Source organism: Lithobates pipiens, unplaced genomic scaffold, assembly GCF_037356315.1.
Source record: "Lithobates pipiens isolate NorthernLeopardFrog02 unplaced genomic scaffold, aLitPip1_a1.2 Scaffold_18, whole genome shotgun sequence".
Lineage (NCBI taxonomy): Eukaryota > Metazoa > Chordata > Amphibia > Anura > Ranidae > Lithobates > Lithobates pipiens.
This window is the reverse complement of record NW_027507758.1, coordinates 33,291,523-33,303,658: the sequence shown is the minus strand read 5'-3', so window position 1 is coordinate 33,303,658 and position 12,136 is coordinate 33,291,523. Positions and strand designations below refer to the sequence as shown.

General features: G+C 44.8%; 1 protein-coding gene across 3 annotated transcripts in view; it reads right to left on the bottom strand.

Moving 5' to 3' along the window:
* The window catches only part of ASB3 (ankyrin repeat and SOCS box containing 3), a 301,962-nt gene that overhangs the window by 268,418 nt on the left and 21,408 nt on the right, over positions 1-12,136 (bottom strand). For 2 of the 3 annotated variants that reach the window (XM_077485559.1, XM_077485557.1), the window contains exon 3: positions 10,850-11,008. The exons of the other annotated variant lie outside the window; for it this stretch is intronic. In XM_077485559.1, the coding sequence (XP_077341685.1) occupies positions 10,850-11,008 (159 nt within the window). The remainder of the gene's footprint in view (positions 1-10,849; positions 11,009-12,136) is intronic. 3 annotated transcript variants of the gene reach the window in all.

Sequence of the window (12,136 nt, the reverse complement as noted above, 5' to 3'; positions counted from 1 at the left end):
ATGTAGGAGGAGTGCAAAAATAGGCCTGGAAGTGGGATGTAATCCGGGAGGTGATGTGATGACATTGCTTCCTGGTTACTAGATCCGAGACCCGAATGAAGCATTGGCTTCATTCGAGGGTCTTCAGCCAGCTGGCGGACATGTCGGCTGGTTGTTTGGGCCTCCCGGTGGGACGGGAGAGCACGGGTGAGTGGCAAAAGGCGGCAGATATCCCCTCCCGCTGCTTGCAATAACAGCCCGAGCAACTGCTGAGCCGCATCGGTTGTTATTACAATAAAGCCGACCATCCACTCTAAAGAACGGTACCGGGGTGATGCCTGCAGCTGCAAGCATCAAGCTGGTAAAACAAATTGAAGCAATTTTGGGTACATTTGTGCCCGATACTGGTACTTCAAAAAAATGAAAATCAGGCCCACCAGAAATCGGTCAATTCCCTATTGCACATTGTTGTTTTTTTTTTTTTACTTTCAGGCATTGGAGCCTTTAAAACCACTTGGGGGGGGAATGGTAAAAATGTGACTCAAATGCCTATATTTATCACATCTCTAACCACGAGTGCAAACGAGCCCTAAATGGAGAGCATAGGTCACGTGAATCTATCTTGTGGGAACATTGTTAACCATGCAAGGCAGAGGAAGGTAGTTTAGCACACCTGTATATTACAACTCAACACATCCTTTATAAAATTACCCATCAAACCACATCCACCAAACCTTTACCTTAATAAAAAAAAAAAATACAAATTGTTTTTTCTTAGGGGAATGGATTGACTGTACATAGGTTTGGATTTCTATACACAAATGCAAAAACAAAGAATTATATGGTAAATATCAATGACTGCAGTAATGCATATACAGTGCCTTTAAAAAGTATACATACCCCTTGAGCTGTTCCGCATTTTGTCATACAACCAAAAACATAAATGCATTTTATTGGGATTTTATGTGATAGACCAATACAAAGTGGCACATAATTGTGAAGTGGAAAGAAAACAAATTTTCATTTTTTTTTTTACAAATATGTGAAAAGTGTGGGGTGCATTTGTATTCAGCCCGCCGGAGTCAATGCTTTGTAAAACCGCCTTTCACTACAATTAGAGCTACAAGTCTTTTTGGGGATGTCTCTACCAGCTTTGCATGTCTAGAGAGGGACATTTTTGCCTATTCTCCTTTGCAAAATAGCTCAAGCTCTGTCAGATTGGACGAAGAGTGTCTGTGAACAGCAATTTTCAAGACTTGCCACAGATTCTCAATTGGATTTAGGTCTGGACTTTGACTGGGCCTTTCTAACACACGAATATGCTTTGATCTAAATCATTCTATTGTAGTGCTGGTTGTATGTTTAGGGTTGTTGTCCTGCTGGAAGGTGAACCCCCGCCCCAGTCTCAAGTCTTTTGCAGACTCTAATGCCGCGTACACACGACCGGTTTTCTGGTCGGAATAAACTCTGAAGGTTTTTCCGACGGAGTCTCGTTGAAACTGTCTTGCGTATACACGATCACACCAAAGTCCAATCGTCAAGAACGCGGTGACGTACAGCAGGTATGATGGGACAAGAAAAAGGAAGTTCAATACCCAGTGTGCCAACCTTTGGGCTCCTTCTGCTAATCTCGTGTTAGTAAAAGTTTGGTGAGAGACAATTCACGCTTTTTAGACTCCTGCTTTTTCAGATCGTTTTACTGCTGTTCAGTTTGTGCTTGTGGGTTTGTTTCTGGTTTTCAGGGCGTGTAGTCAGTTCGTATCGGTTTTTCAGTGCGTTCTTGTCTGCTCGTTGCCGATTTTCAGTTCGCTCTTCACAGGCCTTGCTGTTCTTCAGTGTGCTGTTAAGTTCCTTATTACCAGCCGACCGTTTTGAAACCATGGTGCGGGTATGTACTCGTCGTACAGTTGGTGCTGTGTGGGGGCTTGATGTTGGGGTTTATACTTTGACCCAAGCTCAGTCCATGAACAGGGCGAGGAGTTCATAGACCATTATCTCAGGATGAAGAACCCCGTTTTCACTGTCTGTTGGCTTTGCTCAGCCCTTATATCAGCAGGCAGGATACCTGCATGAGGCAAGCCATCACTCCGGAGCAGAGGCTAGTCGCCCCCTTTGCGGTACTTGGCAACTGGGAGAAGCCTGCAGGACCTCAAGTTCTCAACAGGCATCTCCCCCCAGGCTCTGGGGATCATTATTCCAGAGACCTGTTCTGCTATCATTCAGGTCCTGCAGAAGGACTATATTAAGGCAAGTTTTCTCCTTTAACATCACATTATATGTATTTATTGTTTGCTAATGTATTGTATTATTTATTTCATCATTTCATTCCCTAATTACCATGATTGGAATATGCTCTGAATGTCCCCTTTATCCTCATGCATGCTGGAAGTTTTTAAAATGCTCCTTTTTTGGCCTACATGCATATTTGCCTTCACTAACCTCCTCAGCATGCTATCCTGGGCCCATATACACCTATAGCCTAGTCCCTTAACAATGTATATTGTCAGTTCCATTGTATTGCTTTCTCTGAAACACCCCCTAAAATGTGTCCAAATGTCATGTGTCCTTAAATTAATTTATAACCCCCCCCCCCCCCCCAAAAGTGTCCAAATGTTGTGTGTCCTTAAATTCATTTTTACCCTCCCCTCCATCTAAAATGTGTCCAAATGTTGTGCGTGTCCTTAAATTCAGGCAGAGTGCTGGAGGCTTTTTTTTGGCTCCCAAAGTCACCCCAAACCCTCCCCCCCCCAATACAATTTTATCAATGGGCCATCAGAGGGGGTGAGGAATCTGATAAGTGGGCCTTATATTTTTGTCTTTAAATACTCCTTAAAATAAATGTTGTTCTACTGATGCTGTGCAAGAATGTTTTTTGTGCAATCTGCTTGCAATGTTATGTGCAAAAGTACTTATATTGTTTTTTCTTGTTTGACTCCACAGTTTCCTTCAACGCCAAAGGAATGTCAGATTGTTGCCCCCCATATTGCTGACCATTGGGACTTTCCCAACTGTGAAGGGGCTATAGATGGGAAGCATGTCCACATTGTGACACCACCCCATTTGGGGTCTTACTATTATAACTATAAGGGGTTTAATAATGTAGGGTTAATGGTGGTGGTGTCGACACACTACGAGTTCCTCTATGTGGACGTGGGGAAGAATATCCAGATGGAGGAGTCTTCACCCAGACAGAGTTTTACCAGCGTCTCCAGACTGGTGGCTTGGCATTGCTACCTGATGCGGATAAAGTGGAAGGACTTCCTTGCGTCTTTATTGCAGATGAATCCTTTGGTCTGGGCAAGCATCTGATTTTTGTTTTTTAGAAACAGGCATGTTTTAAAACATAACATACACAACTCTAGAACTTACAAAGTTCAACATATAAAAACATATTTCTCTCCTGATCCCATGCCTAATATCAACATATGTCATCTCCCATCATGGGGGATCAGTGGATGTGTTTTGGGGGTGCAACCCCTTCCTCTCACCTACTAGAGGTACAAGGAAGGGGTTGCTTCCACAAAAACGCGTACATTGAGATCCCCTGATGGCAGATAGCACAAGCTAACACGTGTGTCATATGTCCGATCTGTGTGTGGAGGAAAGACGAACGGAAGTGGCGAGCATCCTAAACTAAGGTAAAATTTGAACTTGGCCCATCACAGCGCCCTATACTGCTTCAGGATTGAGGCCTATATTGGGGTATAACAAAGATGAATCACTTTAATTTGTGGGAGGTGAAACACAGCTTATATTATAATAAACAAGCTAGGAGAAACTTCTGGAATTTGTGAAGACTCAGGTCCCCGATGCAAACATGACGTTTTTGGAAAATAAAATTGTGATCTTGAGGAACATGTATAAGAAGGAGCATAATAAGATCCATAAATCACTCCCATCAGGAGCATCAGCAGAGAATTTTTATGTCCCCAGGCTATGGTACTTCAACAAACCGCGGTTTGGAATCTCTTTCGACTATTCCCTGCAGCCTTCCCTCCACCGTTCCCTCAACCCCAGCAGCAGCTGACAAGGAACAACCTGGGCCTTCCATCCTGGAAGAAGTGGATGTCAGGTATATTATTTTTAGACATATTTATTGTCCTAATATTAATGATGTTAACTAGAGGTTATAAATTGCTTACAAATCAATGATTTTTGCCAAAAAATGATGTATACATATCACTAGACAGTAGTGGCCAAAAATGTTTGTGACCAGCTTGAAAAATGCTGGGGTCAGAATGATAGTCTTTTCTATTTAATAACATTCAATTTGCAAGTCATGAGCTGAAAATTATGTGATTAATGAAGCAAAAACTAAGTCCCTTTTTTTATACACGGGATGGGCTCAGCCAGAGGCATCCAGGGCCCAGTAGGAACCTCAACCAATCCCAGATGCCTCCCCTATGCCTTACGACCAAAAGGCCCAGGAAGGGGACAATGATGTAAGGAGGCAGCACTGGGCCCCATTAGGGAAGCCAGCGATTTCCTCAGAAGCCTCCCCAACGATGAAGAGGCCTATGGCTGCTATCTAGCCACCAGGTTGCTGGAATTGGAGAAGGGCCAACGCCTCCTCTGTGAGGGAATTTTTTTTGATGTCCTTCAGAAGGGGTTGAGAGGCCAGCTGACTGAGGACAATAACATATATGAGCAAGCCCATCCTCCTCCTCCTGCCACAAGTCCCCCACCAGAGCCACAGCCCCCAAGGAAGGCTGCAGGGAAGCGTGGAGGGAAGTCTGCAGGGAAGATAAGAAAGCGATGGTATGGGTTCAGTCTGGTCTGACAGAAGACACAGGCTGGTGTAGAACAACAGCCTAGGGACATGTATATCATCTGCTGCTGGTCCTGATCTCTGGGATTCCTGGACCAGATTGTGCTCCAAATTACCGTATTTTTCGGACTATATGACGCACTCTTTTCCCCCAGAAATATGGGGGAAAATGTCCCTGCGTCTTATGGTGCGAATATACGATAAGCAACGCCCCCCTGCCACCACTCGCATTGCCTCCCACTGCCACCACCGGAAGAGAGGCAGGAGAGTGGGGACATAATTCAAAACCCCCCGTGGGCACGGGGAGAGCGCATAGTAGGGGTGCAATGGATCGTCACCGATCCGGATCTCTCCACGGCCTCGGCTTCAGCCTAGCTCTAGAGCGGCGGCCATCTTGGTGCACCCGTCGTCCGTTTACAATGTCAAATGATGGAGCAATCACTTGATGATCGCTGGTTCCTCTCTCCCCTCTGTGTATAGATCTGTACAGTGGAGGGGAGAGAACGGATGGCAGCAGTGCTTTGGGCTGCATCTGTAGTGCCCACAGCGCTGCTCTGTGACAAGTGCAGTCACAGCCATCCCTCCATACCCTACCAATATTCTTCCATACCCTGCCAATACTCTGCCATACCCTGCCCATACCCTACCAACACCCTGCCCATACCCTGCCAATACTCGGCGATACCCACCCGTACCCAGCCAATATTACAGTGGGGGAGATGACGTGGATATTACAGTGGGGAGATTGTGGATATTACAGTGGAGACTATATGGTGGTGGAATTTTCACAGGTTTTTGCAAATGCAATTATTATTTGCTGATCCAAAAAATGATCCGATCCATGACTCTGATCCGAGGAACGATCCGATCCGTGAGTTTTTTGATCCATTGCCCCCCTAGTGCATAGTGGCCTGATGGAGGAGGGAGAAGTGCCAGCTGTCCCTTGGGGAGCCTGGCACCATAGAGGCAGAGAAACGCAGGGACGCTGACTCTGACAGGAGTGGCCGAAGGAGTTGGCTCCCAGGAACAATGGCCGGGGAGGAGGAGGATGGACCGAGGACAGGAGGAATAGGCAGGTCGCTGTAATAACATTAGGTAAGGCAATGGTCACTCTGCATTTTCTATGGTAATGGTCACTCTGCATTTTCTATGGTAATGGTCACTCTGCATTTTCTATGGTAATGGTCACTCTGCATTTTCTATGGTAATGGTCACTCTGCATTAGAGGTCGGCCGTTTTTTAATTAATCGACATCGGCCAATTGAACTGGTAAAAAGGCAGATTTAGAACTACAGCGCGACTTGGAAATGACTTCTGTAATAGAAGTCAATGCAAGTTGCCTGAGTCTTCATAGAAGCACTTGTTTCCTCTCTGGGCAGTCTGCCAAGAAAAGAGCAAAAAGATACAATGTTTACACTTCTGAATGAATGAACTCAACTCTGTGCATAGAGTTCTCAGTTTAACCATTTAAAGACTAAATCTTTTCTGACACTTGTTGCTTACAAGTAAAAATCCTGTATTTTCTGCCAGAAAATCACTTAGACCCCCAAAAAATTATATATAATTTTTTTAGCAGAGATCCTAGGGAATAAAATAGCGGTTGTTGAGATATTTTATGTCACACGGCATTTGCGCAGAGGTCTTTCAAATGCAATTTTTTTGGGAAAAAAAAATACACTAAATGATTTAAAAATAAAACTAAAAACAGTAAAGTTAGCCCTTTTTTTTTTCGTCCAAAAGTTTTGACTACCTGTTTTTATTTTATAGGCTGCTTTCACACTGGTGCGGGCAGGCATTGATGGTAAAATGCTGCTAGTTTTAGCAGCCCTTTACCATCATTTTAGCGGTGCTATTCAGCTGCTAGTGGGGCGCCTATAACCCACCTAGCGGCCGAGAAGAGGTTAAATGCGCCCATGAAGCACCGCTGCCAAATCGCATTGTATGCGCTTCGGCAGTGGTGCCCATTAATATCAATGGGCAGGAGTGGTGGAGGAGCGGTATACACCACTCCAAATGTGCTGCTTGCAGGACTTTTTTTTAACATCCTGCCAGCGCATCGCCTCAGTGTGAAAGCACACAGACTGCAGGGGAGCCGTTTTGCAGACACTTTACAGGCGCTATTTTCAGCCCAAAAGCGCCTAAAAAAACGCCCCAGTGGGAAAGGTGTCCGTTAAGTTTTATGAGACGGTATATATACTCCTCAAGCTTCCAATTTTCTTTTCCACAGACTTGATGTGTGCCCCGGGGGCCAAAAGGCTTCACAAATGCCAAAAGTTTCTCCAGAATTGACTTCCTCTTTATTAATAAACGAATATTTTATTTTCAGAAAATACTTTCCTATGTTTTTCTTCAAAAAGGACAGTTTGTGAGTAGGCAGGTACATTTCAAAAAGACAAGGTCAAATTAAAAAGATAATAATGTTATTGTGGTAACTTGACACACAAAAAAAACTAAATATGGAGATCACTTGAAAATAATTTTTAAGTAATCCTAAAATAAATCTTGGTGAAATAAAAAAAATTCTAAAAGATAACTATAAAAAATAATTGTAAACATTATTATGGAGATTGAGCTTTTAAAAAATTGATTATTTTTCATGAGATCAGGATAAATAATGAAGAAATCAATTTGTGAGAACTCTGTGTGAATATGAGCAGCAAAGCAACTTCATTCTTCTAGCATTATAAAGAAGAAAAGAATGCACTGCGTTAAAAGATCAATGAATTAGCAGCGTAAGGAATGCGCTAGCTCCAATACTAACGCTAGTTTTACCACACCGAGCGCTTCCGTCTCGTACTTGATTCAGAACATGCGTCATTTTAGTTCAGTCGGTACAGCATCCCGTCGGAAATATTTTGAACATGCTCTATTTCAAGGTCCGTCAGAATTTGACGTAAAAAGTCAGATGAGGCATAAACACGATCGGAATATACAATGAAAAGCTTCCGTCTGACTTTTTCTGTCGGACATTCCGCTCGTGTGTACGCGGCATAACGGGTTTTCTTCTAAGATTGCCCTGTATTTGGCTCCATCCATATTCCCATCAACTCTGACCAGCTTCTCTGTCCCTGCTGAAGAAAAGCATCTCCACAACATGATGCTGCCACCACCATGTTTCACAGTTGGGATGGTGTGTCCAGGGTGATGTGCAGTGTTAGTTTTCCTCCACACATAGCGTTTTGCTTTATGCCAAAAAGTTCAAATTTTGGTCTCATCTGACCAGAGCACCTTCTTCCACATTTGCTTTGTCCCTCACGTGGCTTCTCACAAATTGCAGACAGTACTTCTTATGGCTTTCCTTCAGCAATAGCTTTCTTCTTGCCACTCTTCCATAAAGGCAAGTTTTGTGGAATGCATGACTAATCGTTGTCCTGTGGGCAGATTCTCCCACATGAGCTGTGGATTTCTACAGCTCCTCCAGAGTTACCATGGGCCTCTTGGCTGCTTCTCTGATGAATGCTCTCCTTTCCCGGCCTATCAGTTTAGGTGCACGGACATGTCTTGGTAGGTTTGCAGTTGTGCCATACTCTTTCCATTTTCAGATGACGGATTGAACAGTGCTCTGTGAGATGTTCAAAGCTTGGGATATTTTGATGAAAACCTAAACCTGCTTTAAACTTCTACACAACTTTATCCCGGACCTGTCTGGTGTATTCCTTGGCCTTCATGATGCTGTTTGTTCACTAAGGTTCTCTAACAAACCTCTGAGGGCTTCACAGAACAGCCGTATTAAGGCCAAATTCACTCTGGTACGATAAACGCTCAGACATTGGGAGCTCATGTCGCATGATGTGTGAAAATCAATGTTTCCCTATGGGAGCCGTCTTAACTGGTCCGACACAAGTGGGTCCGACTTTGAAGCACTACTTTGGTCCGACTTTGATCCTACTCCAGCCCATTGAATATCACTGAAGTCGGATCAAAGTCGGACCACCATCTTGACTGATCTGACTTTGCCATGTGACTTGTGCTCTGATGATCTTGAAGGGGAACTCCACCAACCAAATTATAAAAAAAAAAAAAAAAAAAAAAAAAAAACGGCATGGGTTCCCCCTCCAGGAGCATACCGGGCCCTTCGGTCTGGTAAGGATTTTTAAGGGGAAACCCCACACAAAAAATAAATAAAAGGTGTGGGGGTCCCCCCAAAATGCATACCAGACCCTTATCCGAGCACACAGCCTTCAGGAAAGAGGGTGGGGACTAGCCCCCCCAAACCACACCAGGCTGCATTCCCTCAGGGGGTGAGTGCTTTGCGCCCCCCCATATGAAAGCACCTTGTCCCCATCTTGATGAGGACAAGGGCTTCTTCCCGACAACCCTGGCCATTGGTTGTCCGGGTCTGTGGGTTTATCGGAATCTGGAAGCCCCCAGATGACGGCCCCCCACCCTATGTGAATGAGTATGGGGTACGTTGTAGGGTACCCATTCACCTAAAAACAAAAAAGTGTCAAAATTAAAACAAACACAGTTTTAAAGTAATTTATTACGCAGCTCCGTCTCTTCCGACTTCTTCTCCCCTCTCCGGGTCTCTTCTCCCTCTGTCCGCTGTCTTCTGCCGGGTCTCCTCCACTATCTTCTCGCTCTTTTGCCTACTCTTTTGCCCGGTCTTCTCTACAGTGTTCTCCCTCTGTTGTTCTTCCGATGTTGACTCGACCCTCTCTCCCGCTCTAATGCCAGGTGCGCGGTGTGCCACTACTTACAGAGGCATGGGCGGGGTCACCAGAGACCCGCCCCTTATGAGATTTCCGCCCATCGTGGCCAGGTGGTGACGTCATAAGGGGTAGGGCTCCAGATGACATCACCCAATGACCCCACCCCATGCCTATATAAGTAGTGGCACACCGCTGTGTGCTCGGATAAGGGTCTGGTTTGGATTTTGGGGGGACCCCCATGCCATTTTTTCAGCGTGTGGGTTCCCCTTAAAATCCATACCAGACCGAAGGGCTTGGTATGCTCTTGAAGGGGGAACCCATGCCGTTGTTTTTAAACATTTTGCGTGGAGTTCCCCCTCCAGACACACACAAGAATCATACCAGACACAGTGTCTGGTATTTTTGGGGATCAAAGTTGGATCCCTGTTCACTGAAGTCGGATCCAAAGTGGTACGATTGACGTGTCGTACCAGTGTGAACCCGGCCTTATACAGAAATTAAAATGACACACAAGTGGACGCTATTTACTAATTAGGTGGCTTCTGAAGGCAATTGGTTAGACTAGATTTTAGTTAGGGGTATCAGTAAAGAGGGCTGAATACAAATGCACATTAAACTTTTCAGATATTTGTAAAAAAAAAAAAAAAAAAGTTGAAAACCATTTATGCTATTTTCCTTCCACTTCACAATTATGTGCCACTTTTTGTTGGTTTATCACATAATATCCAAATAAAATACATTTACTTTTTTGGTTGCAACATGGCAGAATGTGGAAAATCTCAAGGCGTAGGAATACTTTTTCAAGGCACTGTAATACATACAGTATACACAATACATATAAGATCTGCTCATTGGCCAATCTACCACTGGTAGAGACCACGTGACCTACAGTATGGCAGCCTGATTACGCATCTGCTGTTTCTTTGGTGCATGCGTGGTCGGGCTTTGGTCATTTAGGTATTTACATAACCCTTTTTGAGCAGTAGGTGAGCTTTAAAATAAGCCCTCCTTAAGCTCTGTAGCTGCAGGCACAGTGGAGCAATGAATCCTCAAAGCTCATTGCAGAAGAACTAAAGTTGTTCCAGTCGTCCTCTCAGAAACTCTCCTCACCCTGCACCCTGATCGATGTCTTCCCCTAGTAAAAACACCTTCTCTACAGTACACAAACACTGGCTCGGTTCACACTGCTGCAACCCCATCGTTGTGAGATTTACAGTGTGACTTTCAATGCAACTTTAGGAGTTTGGGGCACTCAAGCCCCATGGAAATTGCATCAAAGTAGTTCAGGAAGCTTTTTTAAAGTTTGCTGCAACTTGAGTCGCATTGATTGGAACAGCTGCAATTTAAATGAATGGATTTCAATTGTCACGCGACTTTATGCATCAAGATTCGCATGCAAAGTCGCATCACAGTGGGGACTAGGGCTTAAGTTTTAGGGTTATTTTCTTACCTAAGAAAAGTGGCGTTGTTTCATCATTGGTCAGATCGCTGGGATCAGCGCCAGCTCGAAGGAGAAGTTTAGCGCACTGTACGCTTCCACACTTAGCTGCAAGATGCAGCGCGGTTTCACCTTCAAATGTTTTTGATTTGACATATGACTTGGATGAAGCTATGGGGAGGAAAAATGTGTATTATTAGTACGGTGCAAAGACAACACGCGATTTCCCAACGCTGCAATAGGGACTATAGGGACATTTATCCTTAACCACTTGCCGACCGTATAATCTAGATATATGTGGCAAGGCGGCTCACCTGCAGCAGATCACGAACCTAGTACTTGATCTGTCACTTCCGAGTAGGGGGCGTGCACGCCGCCAGCGACCCGGCTGTGCTATGATTGAACACAGCAGATCTCGATTACCGGGTGCTGGCCAATGGATTACTGCCAACACCCAGGGATCAAATCCAATGACACAGGGGCGAGTCCGGCATTTGTGTCTATGAACACAAACGTTTGACTCAGGAGCGTGCTAGCAAGGTAATCCCCCCCAGGAGAGCACTTCTCCTAGGGGGTTATCCGATGCGGGGAGGAACCGCCGGGGGACCCCAGAAGACAGTGTTCGGTGCCACTCTGTACAAAATGAGCTGCAGAGTGGAGGTAAGAATATGTTCATTATTTAGAAAAAAATAAACAATCCTTTACAATCACTTTAATGTAAAGCTTTGATACTTTTGCAAAAAAAGTACATGTATGCTATATTGGCGAATAGGGGAGCTTGACTTTAGAAAAAATTAAAATTAAAAAGCATACAAAAAGGTGAACTTACCTACCCTTTAATGTAAAAAATCTTGAGCCTTAGGCCGCGTACACACGCGGGGACTGTTCGCTCAACTTTGTTCGTCAAACAGTTTCAGCGGACAGTCCGCTCAAAATTAGCATGGACGGACTTGCCCACACACGACGAACGAACAGTCCGCTGAAACCGTGCGCGATGACGTGAACGGCACGTACGACGGGACTAGAAAACGACGTCCTATACACTGCAATGCAACCTTCGGCGTGTAAATTCTTTCTGAGCATGCGCGAGACTTAGTTTGACGAACAAGCCTACACACGGGCGGACTGTCCGCTCAAACCAAGTTTCAGCGGACAGTTTTTTGGAATTTCCGAAAAACTTTGTTCGTCAGACTGTCCGCTGAAACTGTCCGCTGAAGCCCATACACGAGCGGACTGTCCGCCGAAACACTGTTCAGCGGACAAAGTTGAGCGAACAGTCCCCGCGTGTGTACGCGGCCT